At 47.9% G+C, this 23,893-nt stretch overlaps 2 protein-coding genes across 4 annotated transcripts; both read right to left on the reverse strand.

The window, feature by feature from the left end:
• Positions 1-740: 740 nt before the first annotated feature.
• Positions 741-13,504, reverse strand: LOC147268881 (casein kinase II subunit alpha'-like). Of its 3 annotated transcripts, none has more exons than XM_086224050.1 (13): positions 13,247-13,504; positions 9,242-9,618; positions 8,812-8,923; positions 7,770-7,871; positions 7,258-7,308; positions 7,028-7,087; positions 6,584-6,667; positions 5,774-5,884; positions 5,574-5,675; positions 4,690-4,790; positions 2,084-2,232; positions 1,501-1,588; positions 741-1,175 (listed from the first exon to the last, which is right to left on the reverse strand). In XM_086224050.1, exons 2-12 carry the CDS (start codon positions 9,346-9,348, stop codon positions 1,515-1,517), a joined length of 1,053 nt encoding a protein of 350 aa, XP_086080176.1. In that variant the 5' UTR covers positions 9,349-9,618; positions 13,247-13,504; the 3' UTR covers positions 741-1,175; positions 1,501-1,514. The 3 variants fall into 3 exon arrangements, with proteins under 3 accessions (XP_086080176.1, XP_086080166.1, XP_086080185.1); XM_086224040.1 differs by having other exon boundaries at positions 13,056-13,504; XM_086224059.1 differs by lacking the exon at positions 13,247-13,504 and adding an exon at positions 12,599-12,914.
• A 1,050-nt stretch (positions 13,505-14,554) lies between these two features.
• Positions 14,555-20,017, reverse strand: znf319a (zinc finger protein 319a). Its single transcript, XM_086224071.1, has 2 exons — positions 18,966-20,017; positions 14,555-17,979 (listed from the first exon to the last, which is right to left on the reverse strand). The coding sequence occupies exon 2, from the start codon at positions 17,838-17,840 to the stop codon at positions 16,065-16,067; it is 1,776 nt and encodes a 591-aa protein (XP_086080197.1). The 5' UTR covers positions 17,841-17,979; positions 18,966-20,017; the 3' UTR covers positions 14,555-16,064.
• Positions 20,018-23,893: the final 3,876 nt, after the last annotated feature.

A 23,893-nucleotide genomic window follows, 5' to 3' on the forward strand; every position in this document is an offset into this window, starting at 1 on the left:
AATTCTGGAAATTTGGAGGGTTCAAGGGGCCAGATGCCAAAAATGTCGTCTAAAAACCTGCGGTAGAGGAATGGTTGTAGGGGACATTTTGCCAAGGCTTCTCGCTCCCACTCGCCCGTGTACAGGTTGTCATAGGCGGGGGCAAACCTCTGGCCCATGGCTGTACCGTGGATCTGAAGATAAAATTGGTTGTTGAAAAGGAAGTCATTGTTGGTCAGGCAGAGTTTGATTAATTGGAGGAGTTCTGTGTCTGGGTGGATTGGTTCCAGGTTCCTATTGAAAATGGTGCGAAGTGTTTGTAGTCCAAGGTGGGTGTTGATGTTAGTGTAGAGGTTATTAATGTCAATTGGGAGGGTTAGGGTTAGACGGGTTAGGGTTAGACAGGTTAGGGTTAGACGGGTTAGGGTTAAACATGGACAGATACCCCCCAAAATTAAGATGGGGGGGGGGGGGACATCTTTGTGATATTAAGACACTAATTTCTGAGAAAAGTAAAATATATTGAAGTACTATCATTGTGGGCCAATCACCATGGTGACTGACTTCTGCCTTCCTGTCTCTTACTGAGAACTCAGTTTCCCTTCAGCTGCGTGTCAACCCTCTCGATGCTTCGCTAGTTAGTACTTAGAACCCTAACCTCTCACGGAAGAAAGACTAAACATTTTCTTCTTTTTTTGTAGAAATGAGCAACAAGTCAGGCCAAAGGTAGAGAGACAAGCAATGACAATGCAACACACTTTAAAATAAAAATGGTTTATTCTCTTTCAATATAGCTTTTGTTCTATCCATAGCAGAAAAGAGCCTCTATGCCACTCAGTGCTAACATCTGGAACTGGATCTCTGGTCACCACGGCATCGTACTGACGGACAAACGTCTGAGCAGCACAACGCCGGCTCGATGAGGATCCAACAACAGTCCTTTTGCTCTTTTTAAACTGGTAGTTGGTGATGTTGGGAGGCAGGAGGGAGAGAGGAGGGTCAGGTCTGATTTCAGATAATGACTTATCTGGAATTCTGATAAAGCGGCGGGAATTCCCTGGGCTCTGTTGGGACAAGTTGAATCCGTGTGTGTTTGTATACTGCAAAATTGACATCTTGCTCCAGTATGGCTGTTGTTGTGGAGGCAGAGGTTTCTGCCGCGAAAAAGTCACAATTTGAGGTAACGAAGATTCTTCCTAGAAGGAGAGGGTGTAGAAAATGAGTGATCACATCCTCATCCAGATTAGACAAGGCAATCAAGAGCTGTGTTTCCAGAGTGTGCTGGGATTATAATCTACTCCTGAGCTGAATGGGGTTTATTTCTCTCTCCCATGCCCAGTAATATTTACAAAATGCCACTTTTGGGCAAAACCCCTGATCCTCCTGCACTTCAAAGTCGGCTGCTGATTGTTTTGGCTGCTAACTGTGTTTGGCACAGGGCTAGCAGGAGCCACACACCAGCTCTGGCTGGGCGTTTGGACATCACCTGATTCTGGAGGGGGTGACGGGAGCGTAGATTACCTGCTCTCTTGTTATCATGTTGCATTGGAGCTGCTTATTGCCTTTGTGCCGTCTGTATTGGTGTTTGTCTGTTCTTTCACCACAGGATCTGACAGGCAAAGACACACACAGCCACTATTGTGATTGACAACAATTCCACAAACTTCTCTTGAAATCCAGAACTTGTTTCTTTGTCGTGTTTGTTTTGTTTTTTTTATCTTACATTATCCAGGATGAATAGCACACAGTCAAGTAGCTGGACAAGGAGGGATGACTCACACTGACTGGTCCAACCAGAATCCTCTCAGATACAAATTTGGTAACACTTATCAATAAGAGTATAGTTAATAATCATTAATAATAAAAAGCATCATCATAATAATGCTTGGTCAAGTGTCGGAAAGGCTTCGTTGACCTCAGTAAGGTTGAAGGGTGTTCGAGGTTCACATCCTCACTTCTCCCTATCCTTGCCAGAAAGGTCACAGAGACCAAGCTGAATATTTAATATGCTTCTGTAATTCTTATTTGACTAATTCTTATTAGCTAACCTTCATTAAAATACTCTGATCAGCCAGTCATGTGACAGGATGCAGGGTATACTAACAGAAGTATGGGTGCTGCATGGCCTCAGCTGCTGTCAGTCTCTGCTGGTGGTCGTAGCGCAGCAGCTTGTCAAGCAGGTCCAGAGCCTCTGGACTCACCAGGTGCTGGTTCTCCGTCTGGATGAACTGCTCCCAACGCTTCCGTGTTTGCCTGAACACAGCAAGCAGCACTTTCATTACATCCCGGGAGGTTTGTGGAAGCAATCGAACTGTTTAGAGGATGAACAATGAATAGAACAAAAGAAACATTCCTTTTATGGCATTAACATTCCTTCACAAGAGCTGTGTTGAGTGCACAGGAATCCCAGGGAGGAGAACACGCTGGTAAACATCCCTCAGATGCTCTGCAGGGGGCGTGTCAGCCACCAAACACTGGCTGCCCATCCTAGCATCGTCAAGTAGAAACGTGACAGCACGTTGATGGAAAAAAAATAAAAGGTACAGCAACAGCGACAGAAGCGAAACCCCTCAACTGCAGGAACTCGTGGATCACCTGTGTCCCCTGTCCTTGACCTACGCTGCCCCCCGGCCCCCGAGGCTGGACCTTAAGATTCCAAGCTGAATTTACGAGCGCATCAACCATTCAGATTGATTTCATTTGCCAGGAACACGCCAGGGACCAGAGCCTGACTGCAGCGTCTGGCTGTCTCCCGCCTCTCCTTTTAATTACTGACCAACTATCCTACACAGAACTCAAGTGTGCAGAGGACGGACGTGTTGGTCACTTGTCTTGCCAGGGGTTAATTTGAGCCGGATCCTGCCAGAACAAGATCCAGCACCTCTGAATTTTGGCCTCCCTGTGCTCCGGTACTTATTTGGACAGTTCCGGTACCTCTTGTATTAAAAGAAAATATGAAAACGTTTTAAAAATGTTTAAAATACAACAATAATGCAAAGATAAATGTACAGACCAAATCCTTAGAATTTCATGTTGTTTATTAAGATTCAACGTCATTTGAAAGAGTCGGAGATCTGTTGATGCACTGACGCCAACAAACCACGCCTCTGACAAACAAATAACCTTTCGAAATTCGCCGCCTTTGAGGAGCAAGCAGAGAGGAAATAAACAGTTCCTGTTTCAACGCCGACTTGTTGAAAAGACAGTTAAATTTGCTGTTTTTTCAAAAAGAGGGAAGAGTCGCATGACGCTTAAAACGAGGCAGAAAAGTCTCCACAAGCAGCGACGAGGGCAGCTGCAGCGGTCATGTTGACGATCAAAATCGGCTGCAGCAGGAGGCTAGCGCCGCCACAGCGAGCCTGGTTCACCTCCAGCTAGCCAGGTTCACCTCCAGCTAGCCTGGTTCACCTCCAGCTAGCCAGGTTCACCTCCAGCTAGCCAGGTTCACCTCCAGCTATCCTGGTTCAGCTCCAGCTAGCCTGGTGCACCTCCAGCTAGCCAAGCCGGGGCAGGAGGCTAGCGCCGCCACAGCGAGCCAGGTTCACCTCCAGCTAGCCAGGTTCACCTCCAGCTAGCCAGGTTCACCTCCAGCTAGCCTGGTTCACCTCCAGCTAGCCAGGTTCACCTCAAGCTATCCTGGTTCAGCTCCAGCTAGCCTGGTTCACCTCCAGCTAGCCAAGCCGGGGCAGGAGGCTAGCGCCGCCACAGCTAGCCTGGTTCACCTCCAGCTAGCCAGGTTCACCTCCAGCTAGCCAGGTTCACCTCCAGCTAGCCAGGTTCACCTCCAGCTAGCCTGGTTCACCTCAAGCTAGCCTGGTTCACCTCCAGCTAGCCTGGTTCACCTCCAGCTAGCCAGGTTCACCTCCAGCTAGCCAGGTTCACCTCCAGCTAGCCTGGTTCACCTCCAGCTAGCCAGGTTCACCTCAAGCTATCCTGGTTCAGCTCCAGCTTGCCTGGTTCACCTCCAGCTAGCCAAGCAGGGGCAGGAGGCTAGCGCCGCCACAGCTAGCCTGGTTCACCTCCAGCTAGCCAGGTTCACCTCCAGCTAGCCAGGTTCACTTCCAGCTAGCCTGGTTCACCTCCAGCTAGCCTGGTTCACCTCAAGCTATCCTGGTTCACCTCCAGCTAGCCTGGTTCACCTCAAGCTATCCTGGTTCAGCTCCAGCTAGCCTGGTTCACCTCCAGCTAGCCAAGCCGGGGCAGGAGGCTAGCGCTGCCACAGCTAGCCTGGTTCACCTCCAGCTAGTCAAGCCTGGTCTAACGTGATGTGGGGTGTCTTGGACAACTAAATGGTGAGCAGACCGTCTACTAATAGGCCGCCGTGCCAATCTTTAAATACCGAAATGATAATAATGGAAGATTTGTGTGATTTGTTGTGAGCTCTTTTTTGTTTGTTTTACAAGTTGGACCTGTTGAGAAACAAACTGCTGACTGTAGACTCTGAGTCCACCTGTGGTGATGTGGGCACTCACCTGTGCAGTGCAGAGGAGGCTAATAACTGTGAATTGTCGTCATAACGTTGATACCATGGATATGATTTGAAATGGAGGCTTGTAAGTCCCACATCATGGCAAGTGGGCATTTGTATGTTGTTTTCTGTCTACGTTCCGGGACCTGAGCCCCTCTCTCACCCCTGAGCCGTCAAATGTACTTCTACGTTCCGGTACCTTGTGATTTACAAATTAAGCACTGTCGTCTGCTGATACTCACTGTCCCAGCAGGTCTTTGAAGCGTGTGTCCAGTTCTATGTGATACTTGTGCAGGTAGCCAAAGAGCTCATCGGTGCCAAGAACCTTGGCGATGCGAACCAGCTGAAGAACAAGAAAAAAGCATTACAACTGGCAAAGAGACGATTCAACATGCAGGATGTCTTCAGTTTTGACCAAACTAAGGACCCTTTTACTTCTAAGTCATGTTGTTCCAATCAAGGTTTCATGCCTGAACCTGATCAGGTCTTTCAAAATGGAAATCTGACCAACAGAGACCAGGTTCAGTACTTAAATTTTCCTAGACAACACAGATACCCACTTCAAGTACATTAGTGATAGAAATCAATCTGACGTGTCCTTGAGGAAGAACCCTTGATTGCTCCTGGTGAGCAGGTCGGTGGCCTGTGTGTGTGTGTGTCTGTGTGTGTGTGAAGGAGATGACGTTGTGAAGTGACTTCTGCCAGCAAAGCACCATTCACTATGATTTTTGCCCATTTATCAAAGTGGTTTGTGATCCTGAGAGTAACCGTAGCAACGACCCCTGCCAGGGCTTTGGAGCATCGTGTTTTCATACAGATGAAGACCTCAACCACTCAAGCCCTCACCGAGTGACTTCATCATGAAACTCAGCTCCGCCAGCTAAGCCTCTCTGCATCGGACTCCTGATGCTGCTGGGGGTGCTCACTGAGCATGCTCCATCAGCAGAGCACATATCACACCACAGATACAGAGGACCACGCTGGAGCTCATGATGTAATGTTCCACACGGTACCTTTAATGAAAGTAATCATCTACTTCTGATGCTAACTTCACGTCACATTCAAAGTCGTCCTGGGCGGACAGACCCCACCTTTGGCTGCTGGTCACCCTTATCTAGAGGTTTACCTGGTCATAGTTGTCTTGGCCATGGAAGAATGGTTCCTTCAAAAAGATCATGCTGGCCAACATACAGCCCAGACTCCACATGTCCAAACTATAGTCATACATCTGGGAGAAGAAAAATGAACAAACAAACTTACAACACATATACTGATGACACCCCCCCTGTAACATGAGGTGTGGAATGGAGACCTGGAAGGATGTACCTGATAGTCCACTAGCAGCTCAGGGCCCTTGAAATAGCGAGAGGCCACCCTGACGTTGTATTCCTGAGCGGGATGGTAGAATTCTGCCAAACCCCAATCTATAAGACGTAGCTACAGACAGGACACGTTACTGGCTGGTACCACAGAGTGACATGCAACCAGTCGTTATTCTGGATGGGCACTGCTGGTCTGTGTCGGGTTCGTTCCCCCCTTGATTTCGTCTTCGCTCTACACTTGGATTCCAAGCTCAGCAGTGACAGTCCAGTTTATTCGATTCAGGTGTGGTCTTTACGCTGCTCACAGAAAGTTCAGAACCTTAGTTTTAAGAGAGCCTTTATTTCTCTTTTCTTTTCCATGTGTGTCAGGGGATGGAGCTTAACAAGCAGTTACTTGTCTGTAAAGCACTCAATTGTCTTGGGTCTAAAGGCATCTGAGTGGCTTCCACTGAGGAGTCCATGGCCCCTCAGGTCCTGGGACAGTTACTCGGTGTTCCAATGATCAGGACCGAACAAGGACAAGCAGCTTTTAGTTACCAACAAGCTTCATGAATACCAGACGTCTGCTGACACATCAGCTCATCCCCACCACGGCCTCACACACCATCAGCCAATCCACAAACTGGGAAACTTTGTTCCCCTTTAAGTATGTTGAACAAATGTCTTGTAACAGCACATCATTACATCATCAGATTTGAAAATATCCACAACACACACACCCCCCCCCAAAACTTGCCACTGGGCCTAAAAGTTTTTCTAGGGGAAACCCTGCACTACACGTAAATCAGTGAGTTAACTGCAGAGTGAGTGGTACCTTTCTCAGCTGGTGGTCGATCATCACATTGTGAGGCTTCACGTCCCTGTGCATGATGCCCATACTGTGACAGTAGTCCAGAGCCTTCAGAAAGACACAGACACAATCTCTGACCCTCCACAGACGCCGTCATGATTAATACGAAGCCTCTGCCTGCTTCAGAAACACAACTCCTAATCAAGACCAGGCAGGTGCTGCTGTGGATCTAACAAACCCTACTGGAGACTTTCAGAGGTGGTTCTCCGACTTTGGCCTGAACTTCAACCTGTCACCGAGTTTACAGTTTAAGACATCACTACACAAGAAAAAAAGACATTGACCACATGTCTCATAACTTCGTAATTACAGTTTGTGCTGTTCTTTTGTACTCGCAGCACCTTCCCAGCAGTCACAACAAGGTTCTTATTTTGAAAGGAGGAGAAATATTGAGGTCAGTGTGGTTACCTTAAGAAGCTCATACATGTAAAAACGGATATCGTAGTCTGTCAGCTTCTGATAAAGTTCCTGCGGAAGAAGGAGGACACACGTGTAAAGGTTTGACACAGACAGCATGTCAGCAGGCCTGAATACATGTGCAGGAAGAATTGGAGGGTTAAGCATGTTATTGATAGTGGATATCAGTGCTTTTGCATGGATGGTAGTTCTGCATGTATGACGCTGCCAAACTTAAGTACCTTAAAATCTGTGTTATTGATGCACTCAAAGACAAGCGCTGGCGTTCTGGACTGCAAAGAGAGGACAACACAAGGCTTAACTGAGGAGAACAGCAGGTAGGTGGAGACCTTCGTCTCTGCATGGACACACACACACACACACACACACACACCCTTGTACTTGTAAATTTATGAGGACTTTCATTGACTTAATACATTCCCTAGCCCCTCCCCCTAACCATCTTAGCTGACTGCCTGACCCTAACCTTGACCCTTAAACCTAACCTGAACCTGATTCTAACCTTAACCCTAAAACCAAGTCTTGACCTTCAAAAGGCCCTTTGAAGAAGTGAGGACCGGATAAAATGTCCTCACTCTGTTGGTTAAATACGTATTCTAGTCCTCACAATGTAGCAAGTACAAGAACACACACACACACACACACACACACACACACACAGTTACAAGCATGACTGGATTACAGCTGCTGGCAAGCCAACATGCAGCAAAATGTTGGCAGGCATCAAACTCACCACAGGGTCTTTGACGGTGTCCACCAGCCGGATGATGTTGGTTCCCCCACGAAGGTTTTCAAGAATCTTGATTTCCCGTTTGATCTTCTTTTTCTTGACAGGCTGCAAGAGAGAACACGTGCATCAACTGTCTGTTTGCTACAACTTTGTGTGACTTTTCGAAACTAACGCTTACTTCACCCCTGAAGCAGCACTGCCTTTTTCAGTGATTTTGTTAAAAAACGCCATGCCAACATTCAAAGCAGCACAACTGGCACATAGCTCAGGACTCAGAGGTGTGCTTGGTCTCTTAGGTAAGGTAACATTCTCAGGTGTCTGGCAGAAGTGTCCGTTTGACTCTGTGCTTTACTGACAAGGAGATACAGTGGTTAGAATTAAGGGTTTTTAGTTGCCCTTTCTAATGATCTGACGAATTCCATTGATTTGGTGAAAAAGAGCAAAACATGAGTAAGAAGAGGAGCAGTTGCCAAATTCTGGTGCTCGTTTCCAAGCATTCAAGAATATGAGAAGTGTGTTTTCTCCTCGATGGCTGAATCAGAGAGAGACAGAGGTCACGCTAAAAAATAGCTTTTCTCAGACAAAACGGCAACTCGCCAATTAACATGTCGGCCAATACTGGCGATGATTCATGATATCAGCTGACGTGAACAACACTTCTTTAGTGCTGGCAAAATGGCTTGGAGACATTAAGAAATGATGTCCTTGCATCATTTGCCCAGTAGAGTGAGCTGTGCACCACTGATGCCATTTTGGAAAAGAAAAGTTCCATCCATCCATCCATCCATCCTACTGTTTTTGTCTTTTTTAAACCCCAAAAGTCCTGGAAGTTTGGTCCCCAAAAATAAAACAGAACTGCTTATTTATTTGAAGAAATCTAATCTGAGCAAAATCCCAGTTCAGTCAGGGTTAACAATCAATGCAGGGAACAAACCTGTCCTGAGGATCAATGACTATCTGTGAGTCCCACCTGGGGGTGGTGGGACACAGCATGATGGGGAAGACCTCTGTCAAAGGAGGGAGGACAGGCACAAACATGGCTCACCTTGAGGATTTTCACCACCACCTTCTCATTGTTGGTGACATTTATGGCCTCAAATACTTCACTGTACTTCCCTCTTCCCAATTTACGCACCAACTGATAGTTGTCTTGATTGCTGGAGAGAGAGTGGAGACATTCGGCGATGGCAAACACGGGATATTGATGTAAAACATCTAATACGCAAACTGCAACCCATAATCCAAAGTTACACTGTGTGTTGAAGACAGGGACCGGTTCATGCTCACCTTCTTTTGCCTGAGTGATTATTTAGGAAATGTAACTGCTGACTTTTTGGTTGGAGGGTTAGGGTTCATCAGTACAAATAACAAGCACACTTCTCAACGAGCTCTAGTGTTCATACACATCTGACACTACTCAGGTTTACTCCCCTGTCATTCACGTGTAGTGGTTGTGGTTTAGCGCTCAGCTGTACCTCCAGTTTGGCACATGTGCATCGTAGTCCCAGTACTCTCTGTTCTTCTGTGTGTTGACATCGGTGTACACCCGAGCCTTGCTGCTGGCCGGCGTGGATCCGGGCATCGCTCGCTTCGCGGCTCCGTTTCGAGGACCTTCACCTTCCGCTGAATACTTGTTGGCCTGGTACTGGAAGGCAGCACACTGACTCTCCAGAATATGTGTCTCTAAGACTGCAGGGCTGTGCTTAGCATTGGCTTTGGCTACTTGTGCTCTCTGGCGAGAGGTGTCAGGATGATCTGACGCAGCTGTTGTGCAGACAGAAAGAGCTACGATGACGGATTGTGTGATGCCCCTGAGCAGGATGTTAGGCAGGATGGGATGAAGACCCGCCAGCTGCAGGGAGACAAGGCAGAAGAGACACTGAAGGAGGAGAGGATATAACAGGATATACAGAACAAGTCAGAGAAGGTAACGCTTCCTGAACTGATACTTGACAACAAAGAAACAAACAAAAAAGCTCCATCTTGTCTTCTCCAACCCCATCACTGTCACGGGTGGTGCCAGTTGCGCTGACTGCAAGTGTTAACAACCCCTCAGATGAAAGGGGACCTGCAGTCCACACAAGGCCATGGGCTGTGGAGCATTTAAAAATCTCTACCCAATGTCTGACTTTGGTCTCCAGGTTCTGACTTTGACCTCACTGACTGACCTGTTGGTTCCAAGAGACCCAGATGATGTTAGAGAGCATCAACGTTATCATCCACACCATAAGAATTCTGACTTTGTTCTCAGGCGTGATCCACACAATTCGACCACTGAGCCATGACCTGGTTGGCTGTCATTGGGACTGACATCCAATCACAATCCAATCTGACTACCTGTCACTTAGCCCCCCCCCCAGAGAGTGAGTACTACAGCGACAGGTTTGTGTCAGAGTGGTCGAATTCTGCCTCAGTCAAACTACTTTTCCTGAGGCCAACCTCCATGACTGACTTCATTACAGAGTTCTTTCACCTCCAACTAATAAAGGCTATTTATAATCAATTTAACAAACTTAAATATTTTATACACACATTTCATTCTACAGAGTAAAATCCATCAGTAAACACAACACTCCTCATTTACGAAGGGTTTGTGGAAGCTGCTAACAAGTGGCTAGACAACCCAACAGTGGTTGTCATGGACATTAAACTTCATCATGTGGAGAGCAAGAAAGGCAAAGCTGCTTGTAGCGATGTGGAAGTCATGCGTCCACCGCCATTCATCAAGGGAATCTTGCAGAGCAACACTGATTTTCATCAACTTCTCTTTGCCACCGAGCGATTTTCTATAATAATCCAAAATTCTACGTCAAAATCTCATCTGCTTGTGGCCGAAGGAACCAATGGTGAGGCCAACTTCAGGGTATGCCTAAAATAACACCACATCCCTACTGCAATCTTATACTCACAGTCTTTTCTCCCCATTGCACAAAACAACTGCACACGACACCACATCAAGCTCATAGCCCCATCTCACTTCCACTCAGTTAGGCTAGAGATGCCTGTGATGGAAAGTAGTGGTTACAGACGTTAATCTCAATTATGAAAACAATAAAAGTGATTCCTCCCATGGAAGTCGTATCATGGAGCAGGAAGAGTGGTTTAGTCAGGTAAATCCAGGTTCAACTTGGGACTTTTAGGATCACAAAGGGGATCCAGACATCTTTAGGATATGTCACCCCACGGTAATTTAGATCGAACAAGCAACAAAGCAGGATGAGAGATCACAATCTGAAGAGACTCTCCCTACGGACCAATCAATTTTCTTGGAAACTGCGTCATCGTTCCTGAAGATCCCATGGACCTCGGTGAGGTCACAGATGCCCCTTCGAGCGCTTCCCCACCCGTCTTCCTGGATTTGTTTTTGTTTTCCTGTTGGCTTCAATTAATCCTAAAGTGATTTCCTGGCTCTATACGCCTTTGTACAGGGATTTAAGCCTCATACAGAGGCTGATTAAAGCTCTTCAAACTCGCTGAACTTACTGAAGATTTGCAGCTCCGCGCATTCACAGGTTTGAATGTCGTTTTGACATTTTGTCATTTTCTCCAAACACTTCCTTTAAAGCCTCCAGCTGGAGAGTTGTTTTAAGATAGATTGTCAGAGGCCTACTCCCTTCACGGACAGTTGGAAGTACTGTCAGACGACTCACGCCTTGATACAGCGACACAGATTACCTCACACAGCAACCCTTGAAGAGTCCTCCTATCTTTCAAAGACTGTGCTCAGTTCCTCTCCTCAGTGCCTCTCCATGTCTGCTCCTGGTCAGCACCAACTACTCCAGTGAGTTCATACCATCTCCATGACACTGCTCATCTGGCTGGATGGTTTTATCAAGCCAGCTCACTTGAAGACATCCTGGATATGCAGGACTTGCTTCGGGACCCAGGCCCCGGACCCTTGATAACTCAGTTCAACGCACACGAGAGCTATTTGTCCCATTTGCTTCCCTTTTCGTTCCACCACAGTTTCTGCATCCAGACCCTACCAGTCCAGCTCTCACAACACCCTTGACCACACCTGTAGAGACAGTCTGAACCCAGAACTATGAAACATAAACCACCCCAGGTTCAAACTTTAAAGTTTCTGCCTTAGTTAAATGTTCTCTTTCAGCAGAGAGGTTGATTTATCCTGATTCTGCTACCTCACATCATCTGAAAACAACATTAGTGGGCTTTTTCAACAGGGACAACAGGACGGTACAACTTTGAAGAATATCTAACTGTGGTTATTTCAACTGAGAGTGCAATAGAAACATGCTTCTTCTCATTTTCATAGACGGGCCTCCTAAAATGATTGTGGTGTGATTGTGGCGTGGATCAGTGTCAGGCAGGTGCTTCCTCAAGCCTGAGGTATAAGTTGTGAAGGCAGGCCATCTCTGCATCACCACAATATTTCACTATAAATGGTTGACATACAATTAACCGTGAACAAATGCTGTGTCTGGCCAGGGGTTTGAAAATTTCAGTTGACTTAACTGCAATTTAGATTAATTGTGCAGTCCTAATGGACAAGAGAGAGGATAGCAAAGAAGGATAAACGGATGGAAACGTTGTTCCCTTGAAAAATTCACAAGCAAACTCTCACAGAAATGATAAGCAATGACAGGTTTGTGGAGGACTCATGGTCAAATCTATTCAGTCGGGATTGCCTCTGTTCTTAACCACCTCTCCAGAAACTCGCTCTAATTTTCCAAACATTATTTAAATTTTTAGAGACAGGACACTGAGGACCTTCTTGCTAAGTGCGAGGAAATACTCCAGCAGTTCAAGGAAAACCCCTAAAGGGTTCCAAGTGTTTTCTCCCCCCGGCTGGTGGGTTTAACACAGAGTACCTCGGACCCCGGGAGGCAGGCAGGGACCCTGACGGAGCCCAACCAAGCAGGCACATCCACTGTCCGAACCAGTTTCTACAGCCCAAAGACAATTAGGTCGGGGTCCAAAAAAGATGAGCCCTGGCTCCCTGGGGGCCCGTCCGCCGACGAACACCTCCAGTTCTACTCCACGGGGGAGCGGGTTCGCGTCTTCTTCTTGGTATCTTTGGGTTTGGGAGCCGTTCAGGAGCGTTGCTAGCATCTGTCACGATCATCCACACACTGAGCTAACAAGTTGCGGTGACCTAGCTTCCTCCCCGAGACATTAAGTCATCTAACCTCGACAAACAGACCTATAGATTGTAAATTTCATAATAAATTCATAGTAGGTGGGCTTCCAATGTGCTGAGGCAGTAGACACTTTATACGTGTAACTGAAATGTGAAATCAATAACGGAGCTAAAGTTAGCCGGCTAACCTCGTCGTAGAAAGGTAGCGTCCGCCCGACATCTACGTTAGCGTTAGCTCGCACGCAGCAGCGGCGCTGTCCTCTCCATGCAGCGGCGTGGAGCCACCGGGACTGCAGGCACCGATAAAGAGGCTAAACCCCTCAATATTAGTGATTTAATAATGTTGTCGGGCGGGTGGTGGTGGTGGTGGTGGTGGTACCTCTAGCAGGGATGGTCTTCCCCCTTTCAGTAAACATCAACCGGAAGTAAACCAGTCGGCTTGGTGACCCGAAAATCCGTGTCAACAAATTAACTGAAATGTCAGAGATGCAGTTCGCTTCGACAAAGACCGTAAAACCCGGCGGGCCTGTGTCTGCCTGTCACTTTAACCTTGTTTAGTCTTCTCGTTCTTCATTTTACTCTTTTAAGAAAAACCAGCACGGCGACCCAAGACGAGCAGAGACACAAATCTTGTGACTCGTTTGTGACGCACGGATGCGACCCCATTGACATGATTCAGTTATTTCACGGTCCTGATTGCACCACCAACTGTAGTACATGTACATCATTTAATATACATGTATGAAAACACACGCACAAACCCAACAATAAAAACTATTAAACGAAATTAGGATTCAATTGAATTATATGAACTTATCTCAGGTCCTTAAGGTAAAAAAAAATCCGTATTATATTTGGAATAATGAGTTAAAGATTATAATCCTCGACAAAACCAGTGTTATACTAAACCACATGATCATAACTTCTTGCTTTGAAAACAAAAAGAATAACAGCAAAATATTCTTTTGGTAAGAATTCTTTCCCGTCATAAAGAGTTGCCACTGTCGCTCGGACACAAACTGGGATGGAGCTTCTTCATGTTTGCTGTTGTTGGGGATCATTTGACCAGGAAAACTAATGTTGGTTGCAACCGCATTCATTTGCCCAGCCATCACGTGATCAGGCACTGTGGCGAACCCTGCTGGAGTCCTCCACCCCGCTCTCACTGACACGCGTGGTTTGAGACACCAGGATGGACGTGACCTCCCCTCGAGCATCACAACAGAGATGAAGTCAGGCTGGTGGTTTGCATCAAGACACAACACGTGCCCACGACTTCCCAGGACCTCAAACACAACTTCTATGATGTGCGACGTTCTCTGAAAGGAAAAAGGAACCCAAATCCATGTCAAAGTGCAGCCCAGACTATTTGACTGGACTTGCTGCCAGGCTGCGTGGTCGGCGTCAGCTCACACCAACATGAAGCCAAATGAACCAACAGATGGTTCTCAGTTTCAGGTGAACCACATGCACGCTAAGGTGCTTCTGAATTAACTCTCCATCACTGCTGGACAAACAAAAACATGCCACGACGTTCCCAGTTGCTTCTATGAATTCATCTGTACCTGCAGCTGTGACCAGTTGGCCCAGTGCACCTTCTTCACCTCCGCAGGGATGGGAGGCCTTCAGCCCCCCACCGACACTCTGGCGCGCTCCTACAAAGCAATGCAGACGCTCAGCTTCCTCAGGGTGGTTTATTTTACTTGTCTGTATACAGTATGAACAGGAGTCTATATTGATATCCATTTGTGTGTAAATCCAACACTTTGTTATGCTTCTTCATCCCTTTGGAGTTTGCAGCAGACTCGCCGGGACGCCGTTCGAGGCGCCACCACGGCCTCCGTCCACGGCCTCCGTCCACGCCACCCCACTAGCTGCCCACTGCAATTCCCTTTGTCCGTTTTTAAACTCCAAAATCCTTCCTTTAAATATACTGCAAAGATTGTACAGAATATAGAAATCCACACAGGTAAACTAAATTACACACATTTTTAAACTTTGTCCTCATAAAACAACACGTAAGTTGCAACTTTGAGGCTATTGGTAATAATGTGGTTAATGTTGAGTAGGCGGCGAGAAGCCTGTGACCATCTTAACAAGGCCAGTTCTTTAAAAGAAGAACAAAAAAACTTATTTTATAGATCTACTGCACAGTAATTTTCTAACGTGGCAAGTGAGAAATATAGTTTATCCGGTTAAAATTGGTGATCATCCAACTCCCAATGCAACTAAAGTGCTTGCAAAGTACAGCAAGCTCATTCATAGTGAATACAAAAGCAGGTAACATAAGCACTATACAGTTGTCAATGTTTACATGAGCGCATACACACCATCTATAATAGAACAGAGTAGACTATGCCATGGATCAGTAGTCATAAATAGTACACTGTGCATGTTCTACTGCACATGTCAAGTGTTCGTAGGACACCGTCGGTACGGCTTCGTGACCTAGATGTCGTTTGTTTTAATCCAAAGATGCAACAACACAGATTTCATAGGACATATACAGTTTTTCACAACTCCACTTGTTTTCTTTTTTTTCCTCTTCTTCTTCGAATGTTTTCCTAAATAAACCAAACCTATAATACAACAGTGATATTAAAGTGATAAATATTCATGCACAAACAGATGAAACTACCTAAAGTCTAGAATGTGAAAAGGCCCTGCTGCGCAGGTCGGCCGCTGAGTACGGATGGGAGGGTCTCGGTGGCTACGCTGGATAGCAAATTATGACAACACATATTGAGTGATGGGTTAAAAAAAAGAAAAGAAAAAGGCACATGGATTTTCGAGGAGCTTACACATGAGCACACGTATCCCACAAGGTCTCACCGTCTTCCTCAACAACAGTCAACAGGTACAAAAGACAATCACATGCAACCACAGAATAAGGTCCCACACTCTCTGAACAAAAATCAAGACGTCCCACGTTTCACATCACCAGCTTGTCTCCATTCTTCCAGTCTTTACCACAACGTCTTCACGACGCAGGGATCCGGATCCTCCTGTCAGCGTATGCAGTTCTGCCTTCTACTCAGAGGGATGAGGATGTCTGAGTCTAACCGACACTAAAATCGTTCAACAGAATAAAGAGGTGAAGGTTCGAACCTACGGATGGGAGAGTGAGCGGGGGCTGGCACATGTTGCTTTGAGGGCTAATGTTTCAACTGCTGTCCCAGACAGTCGAGCAGCACAGCTCATGGGATGCAGGGAGCTTCAGGGAAACTCTCCCCTTCAGCAGTGTGCTGCACCGTGTGCTCCTGCAAGGCTGTGAGGTCGACAAAACGCTCTCCGCACCACACACACTTAAACTGCGTCTCCCGCGAATGCACGCTCTGATGCTTGGCCAGGTGCTCGCGTTGCTTGAAGCTCTTGTCACAGCTGGCGCACTTGAAAGGTTTTTCGCCAGTGTGAACGCGGCGGTGGCGCTGCAGCTCGGATGAGTACCTGAAGCGTTTTTCACAGTCGGGACATTTCAGCGGTTTCTCCCGAGTCGGGTCGCAGCGATGCTGGACGAACTCGGAGGATGACACGAAGCGCTTGTCACACAGAGAGCATTTCAAGGGCTTCTCTGTGCAGTGAGTGTTCTGGTGGCGTTGAAGCGTTGAATTCTTTTTGTAACCTTTGCCGCACACATCACACTTGTAGGGCTTCTCTACTTCACCGCCACATTTGTGCCGTAGCAGTTCTCCCGATTGGCTAAAAGACTTCTGGCAAGACGCACACTTAAACAGACTTTCCATGCCGTGCACCTGCTGGTGGTAGAGCAGGTGGGAGGGCTGAAGAAACCCTTTATCGCAGAGGTTACACTTGAAAGGGCGATCGGCTGGATTTTTGTGAGTGCGGCGATGGCGTACGAGAGCGTACTGCTGCTTGAAGCTCATCTGGCACTCCTCGCACTGGAACGGGCGCTCTTCTGAGTGGGTGCGTTCGTGCTGCCGCAGGTCAGACGGGCGCTTGAAACTCTTCCCGCATGAACCGCAGCGAAAGGGCCTCTCTCCTTCAGGCTGGCATTGATGGTGCAGGAGCTCGGACGACTCCTTAAAGTGCATTTCACACAAATTGCACTTGAAGAGGTGCTCGCCTGAATGAGCGTACATGTGCCGCACAAGGTGAGAGCGGTGCTTAAAGCTCTTTTCGCACACAGCACACTTATACGGTCGCTCAGAGCTGTGCGTGCGCTGGTGGTGCGCCAAATGTGAAGACTGGCTGAAGCTTTTATCACACGTGTCACATTTGTATGGCTTTTCACCTGTGTGCACTCTTTCATGGCGGGTCAGCTCTGACAAATGTCGGAATGACTTATGGCACACGGAGCACTTGTATGGCCTATCTGGTGCTGAGGCCTCAAAAGTAGGAGGAGACGAGGCACTGATCGCTGCGCCGCCACCGGACGTCTCCCCGGTGGAGGGCTGCTGAGGGTTGGCAGCTGAGGAGGTCGGGGTGACGTTTCCAGATCCGGGCCGGTACGTTTTCTCACAGATGGAGCACTTCATCGGGTTGTTGCCATTGCCGTGCGAGTTGTGATGCTGCGCCAAGGAGGTGAGTAGCGAGAAGCCCATCTTACACACACCGCACACAAAAGGCTTCTGCTCCACCTGCACACACTGATGCTCCAGGAGGTCCGTTGCCTGGCTGAAGATCTTCATACACTGAGTGCACTGGAAGGATCGATCTTGGGTTACCATGCACTGGTGCTCGTGAGGGTTGGCCAGGTGAGAAATGTCGTGGCCACAGGCTCCACACTTGTGCCCCCTCTCACCCCCTACTTGCAGGGAGGGCTGCTGGGCTTGAACAGAGTGCTGCTGGCCATGCTGGGGCTGCTGCAAGGAGGAGTCTGGCTGCAGGACAACTCCATACACCGTGCAGCCCAGAGTGTTGTCAGTGCCCTGGGGGAGCGTGTGCACTACAGAAGGTGGAGCCACTGCATGCTGCTGCTGCTGCCACGCCTCCGTCATCTTTTCTCTTTGCATGTAAGGAGTCAGAGCTTGGGAGGTGAGGGGCTTTTCAGTGTCACACTGAGGTTGGATGTGGTTGAGAGGGGGCCCTAGACACAGAGAGGCCGCGTGCTCAATCAGCACTTGCACAGGTCCTAAATACACCTGTGGAAACCTGGAGGAAAACAAAAGACAAGCAATGAATTTGTAAACCAGTTTGGTTCCATAGACATCTGGAACCCTGCTATGCAGTTGATGAATAAGCAGGCTGATGAACTACAGGCTACCACCATGATTTGAGCCGGTGTGCATGAATATCTGTCCAACACATGGTGGAGGTCAGGAGAGAGCAGTCAGCAGCGTGAGCATTCTGCTCTGAAGGACTGTTGACACTTGTAGCCTGGTTTGCTGCGAGGATGAACCTGAACATCCCAGCTAGCTTAGCTAGCATGGAACTCAACATTCGGCCATTAAACACTCGTTAGGTTCCGGTGTTACACCTGTCGGAAATGAGACAACTACTGTGTTGACATCTTGAAGCATTTCTCTAAAAAGCAACACAACACTGAAAATGAAAGCTTCACCAAGACCAAAACGGGGCTAAGTCTATTTCCTGCAACAAATATCGGGCATTTTGTTGGTCTTCCTTTCGTTTGCTGAGCCTGTTGAGGCCAGCTTCGTGCCACACTCCTGTCCGTCTCTCTCCTGCTCACCGGGCTGGAGACCAACCGGAATATCAACGGAGTACAAAATGAAGTGAATTCTGTTGCAGTGTGGCTAACAGACATTAGCTCGCCAGAGCTACATGCTAGCTGCTAACCGCTAGCTCCAGCTAGCACCTCTGAGCAACCCGACTTCCTGCGCGATCATCGAGGTCTCAGGCTCTGAATAAAGACAATATTCGCTGCATCGGCCTCGAAATGAACTCCACGCTGTTTTTAGCTTCACCCCGACACGGTGGAAATGACCGGAGCGACGTCCCGGTGCACCGACTGAAATGCCGCTTTATGAAAGGCCACAATAACGTTCGGGGGTCTACGTTTAATATGAGCTTCCACCGAAAACGGTCTCCAATTCAAACTAGGCCTCCGCCGAGCTGCAGGGGAGCCGCTCGCGTCTGCAGGGGCTACATTCGACAAACAACAGCCCACCATTACCTACCCCCGCAGCTTATCACTGCTTCTCCGCGCCGTCTTCAGTCTGGAGCCGACAACCTTTGCTGTATTTGGGAGTCCGAGGACCGGTGGTAGAGGGGATGCGGTTGGAACGAGACGCCATCCTCTTGCAGACGGACGGACACCGGAAACCGCCACGCAGTGAGCTGCTGCCGCCGCGGTGCTGCTGCTGCTACAGCCGCCCCATGTTGGAGGTGCACCGAAGAACCCGAAAGCAGTGCCGGGTGAGGATAATCGGCCCCCGGGGTTCGCCAGAGGAGCATCCAAATAAGCACAAAGACGGGTAGTAAGATATTAGACCATGTCGTTCCACAACGGAACAGCAGGGGGGAGTGTTTCTCTCGGTTTGCCTTCGTTCGAGTCCCTGATATTCACCATGACATTTGTTTGTGTGTGTGTGTGTGTTTATTTTGTGTTTATTATTGTGTTATCATAAATTAAAAACAAGTCGAGAGCCTCGTGTTGTTGCAGCGTATCAGGCGCTTGTTGTTGTCTACTCTTTGAATCTCCACCCTCCTCCTTCAGAAGATGGAGCCTCTGCCTTCCACCTGAGGAACAAAACGAGGACATTGTCCAAGCAGGTGGACGCAAGCACACGCGAAGTTAAGGTGGTAATTGTCCGACACATTTCCCGTTAATACCCTCACCAGTAACACGGAACCCTAAATTATAGTTTTTAAATTGTCGTTTTTAATTATAGTTTTGCGGCAGGTGTACTGGGGAGGCCAATCGTGTAGTCAGAGGAACCCATTCGACTCAGAAGAGACACCACATTGGAAAAAAATGTAATTATGGGCTTGTCTGACTAAAACTGGACTTTTAGAGGACGTGTGACCACATCAGACCCACTGCGATCATCCCTCCTGAAGTTACCTGCATGTCATGACGATTACACACACACTTCCAGCAATGATCCCGAAGCCGGGGCACAGGCAGCATCGTGGAAAAGGTTGCACACCGCTGCTGTTTGCAACACAACATCCCTTTGAAATTGTATTAGTGGGTTTGGTTAAGATCCAGATCACCTTCACCTGATGTTGCCAAATTCCCCGCCCCCCCCCCTTTTTTTTTAAAGCATCCACACCAGCATTTCAAGGTCACTTTCTGAAGAGAGGCAAGGAAAACCTGCTGGTTGTAGCGGCAACAATGGAAATACCCAGCGAGAGAGGGAGGAGCTTTAGATAGATGAACGCTAACACTTCCCACTGACTACAATTCATTGTGCTAAGCTAACTAGCAGTCATCTGGTCTCGGTGGGTCTCAGCTCCCTGACACAGCACAGAGGGGAGAGGGGAAGCTATCTTGCCTTACTCGACCAGCGGGTGGGAAAAAAGCTGTTTTCCCCAGAAATCAGCATCACGTTGAAGATTCAGTGCCAAGAAGAGGAGCAGCCTTCACGGTGGACGAACTCTCATGTCCAATTCAAAGTCTCCACTCATGTTTTGTCATGGTGGGGGGTCTGGCAGCAGAGGTGCTGGTGCAGCGATGGAGACCTGCCACCGAACACTTCAGATTCATGAACGACAGGGATACTTTTAATTCTCAAGCTAGTTTCTATGTATTTACGCAACATCCATTCAAGTTTTCTGTGCCGTATCATCAGTGTCCATCAGACATGTATCTGACGGACAGTATTTTTTGGAATAAAATGTCATTGCAGGTGCAGCTGCCATAACTGACCAGAACCTCGTCCCTAGGGCTCGTTTCCACACAGGAACGTCTGGTGGTGATCATTTCATACAATGGACAGCCAATGCCCTCACGAGGCGATGGAAACCACCGCTGACTGGCCTGAGATGAGGACGAGGAACAGGCCCAACACAGGAAGCAAAAACCTGTCCTCCAGCCCCTGGTCGCTCTGCAGCTTGTTTTAGCCAGAACACCGTCCACGGTCTATCTGGGACAGAAGCTCAACATTTTCCATAAACTCAGGACAAATACCAGGTTGAAAATAACCCTCACCAACACTTCAGCTTACTGATGCTTCCATCGGAAGTGAGTGAACTCAGGAGCTAACACAGTGAGTCGCTGATCCAGATCCAAGCATGTGGACCCCAGGCTTCAGTCCGGGACCACTGACCTGTTCCTTTGTTCAATGCTTAGAAAAGAGAAGTGAGGAGAGAGAAGTTCTGAAATGAGACTGGTTAGCTTAGCAGTTGAACACATTCAACCAGCCAGGAACCAGGGTTCTGGTTTTGGAAGACAATAACAGGTGATGTGGTCGATGAGGCTTCAAATGCCACAACCCTTCAAAAGAGAAAACACGACAAACTCAAATCATGAAAACATTTTGGAGACTTTCTGGCCACATTTACGCTCGACTCCAGCGTGATCCGACTCTCGGTGCTGTGTGTGACTCCTGTGATCCACGGGTCCCGTGTGCTTCTCTCTCCTGTGTCAACATCACGGTCCCAGGTCTCCAGATGCACCTTGGGCAGGCGGGGCTGGCGGGTCGGTCAGCAGTTACGGCCCTCAGAGTTGCTGTTTCAGGTTCTCTCTGTGCCAGGTGGAGGTGGCGTAGGTCAACCTTTACACCTGAGGTGAAAACCACATTCACTCACGCCTGTGGAGATCCGGTCACAATGGGACCCTGACCAACTCAGAATGTGGTCTGTCCAGTCTGACCCTGGTGAACTTAGATCAGGCTGGGCCACACAGAAAAAACTGATACAATATTAAGAAGCCCTTTTATGATATCAAGAAAATAAATTAAAAAAAGGTTTTAATCAAGCCAGTCTTTGATAGTGATTTCCACCAGGCTTTTCAAACGTGTCATATCTGAGACACTGACTCACTATTTGCTCTTAGACAGTTGTAGACAGCACACCTGTTTGTGATGTCATCCACGCGCTCAGCTGCGCTGCTGGAATGTTTAGGCTCAGCTACTGCTGGTAGGGTGAGTGTTTGTCATGATTTTCTGTGGTGTCTTTTTTCCAGGATGAGTTGTAAGACGAGACACAAAAATAAAAACTGTTTCATTCATTTCTAACATGATGATGATGAACGCCTCCCCTCCGGGATCCAGCGAGGCAGACATATGGGTTGTTGGCCGCTGCCCCCAGTCACAGTCACATATATTGCTTTTCCATTACCGCCACCAGTTTGCTTATCTCTCACACGAGAGGCGGAGCCACACAAATAAGTGACCCCTTGTCTGGAGCAGCATCCATGAACACTCACAGCTGGTGAGCACAAGAGTGAACACGCTAATGTGCCACTCAACCAGAGTCAAGTACCCACCTGACTGTCTGCAGAGCCAATGAAAGGGCCTACACCTGCCACCATGGTGGTAGAGTGTGTGTGTGTGTGTGTGGGGGGGGGGGGGGGCAGGTGAGCTCTCTTGAATGCCACAGGGATGACGTTTCTGTGGGCCAACCTGGTACCATCACCACATTTCCTCCAACCAAAAGTCAATGCGCTCTTTACTTTTGATTTTAGATTGTTGGGAGGAAGAGAAGCTCTGTGGCCAATAAAAGTTTGAGTTCACAAGTTTGGTTTAGCGAAATACCTCTCATGGAAACCACTTTGATGAGTTTTCGGAGAGCTGCTGCGTGATGTTCTCAACTCTGCCGTCTCTTTTAGCCACTCGTTAGCAGCCACCGCTTTTCAGAGTCAACAATTCGCAACTCCTCATCCTAACCCTAAAACATAGGCAACAAGTGCTTTGACCAGTAGAGGTTGAATACATACAAGTCAAATTATCCATCCATCCATCCACCCACCCATCCATCCCTCCATCTTCCACCTCTCCTCCTGTTGAGGGTGGTGGGGGTGGAGCCTATCCCAGCAGCCTTCCCCCTGGACAGGTCACCAGTCCATGGCAGGGCCAACACATAGAGACAGACAACCATTGGCTCTCCCAGCCACGCCTACGGTCAATTTAGAGTCTGGATTAACCTGGTCCCTCTTGATGTCTTTGGACTGTGGAGGAAGCTGGAGTACCAGAGAGAACCCAGCAGGAACAGGGAGAACATGGAGACTCACCCAGAAAGACCCCGTGCTGCAGCCGGGGCTCCACCCACAACCTTCTTGCTGGGGGCCACAGTGAGGACCACTGCTGCCGCCAAGAGTTAAATTATTTGCACTAAAATTTAAAAAGTTGGACATGATTAATCAACAGTATGACTACATACACAAAGCTGTTGGTTTTCAGCTGAGGAAAGTGGTACCAATTCCAGGTAACTAATCTAGACACAGGTGTGGTTTAAATGGCAGATATGATTGACTTTAATGATGGGAGACAAGCGTTTTCAACTCTTGACGGCAGCACTCCTAAACTCTTGCCCACAGACACGTTCAGTGTCAGCTCAGCTTCTGGCTGTACATATAAAAACCATCCAGAGAACGTTAGCTATGTGCGCACCCACACTGATGTCAGCAGTGATGGTGAGCCTGTGCTGGATGCTCCAGAGGGGTCACCAGCAGCTCAGGAACATGGACACTGATTCACAGCAGAGAGAAACAAAAGAAAAGCAGAAAGATGCAGGTTCACAAAGTTCTTCAGAGAAGAGAGAAGTTGGGAGGATCCAGGACCGTAACGTTAGCTCGTTGCTTTCCTGGCAGTGTCAGTCGGGACAGAGCACACGTCAGGTTTTGCTTGGCCATCTGTGTGTCTGTAGTTTATCAAATCGCTCTGGAAGTGATCCCAACAATACTGACGCTGGAGGTGAGGTGTAGACTCAGCCAGAGGGTTAGGGTTCGATTCTGGAGACTTCAATTTTTAAAAAAAACTATTTGGCAGAATTTCATCAACCTTGGTGTGTGTGTGTGTGTGTGTGTGTGTGTGTGTGTGTGTGTGTGTGTGTGTGTGTGCATGAGTCAATAAGGGACACATTTTTTAAAATTTCGGGGCAGATTAGTAATTCACGTTTTGTTTGTGTTGTTTTACTTTTAAATTTGATGTCCTCCCCAAAG

The sequence above is a fragment of the Aulostomus chinensis genome, chromosome 2 (assembly GCF_037954235.1).
Source record: "Aulostomus chinensis isolate RoL2024-O1b breed Wild chromosome 2, RoL_Achi_v1.0, whole genome shotgun sequence".
Taxonomy (NCBI): domain Eukaryota; kingdom Metazoa; phylum Chordata; class Actinopteri; order Syngnathiformes; family Aulostomidae; genus Aulostomus; species Aulostomus chinensis.

Coding starts and splice junctions, on each gene's coding strand:
- LOC147268881 (XM_086224050.1), bottom strand. CDS start 9,348: ATGCCCGGATCCACGCCGGCCAGCAGCAAGGCTCGGGTGTACACCGAT. Junction 5,885..6,583: donor TCGACCACCAGCTGAGAAAG/GTACCACTCACT, acceptor TCCTGTCTGTAG/CTACGTCTTATAGATTGGGG. Junction 5,676..5,773: donor AGCTGCTAGTGGACTATCAG/GTACATCCTTCC, acceptor TTCTTCTCCCAG/ATGTATGACTATAGTTTGGA.
- znf319a (XM_086224071.1), bottom strand. CDS start 17,840: ATGCAAAGAGAAAAGATGACGGAGGCGTGGCAGCAGCAGCAGCATGCA.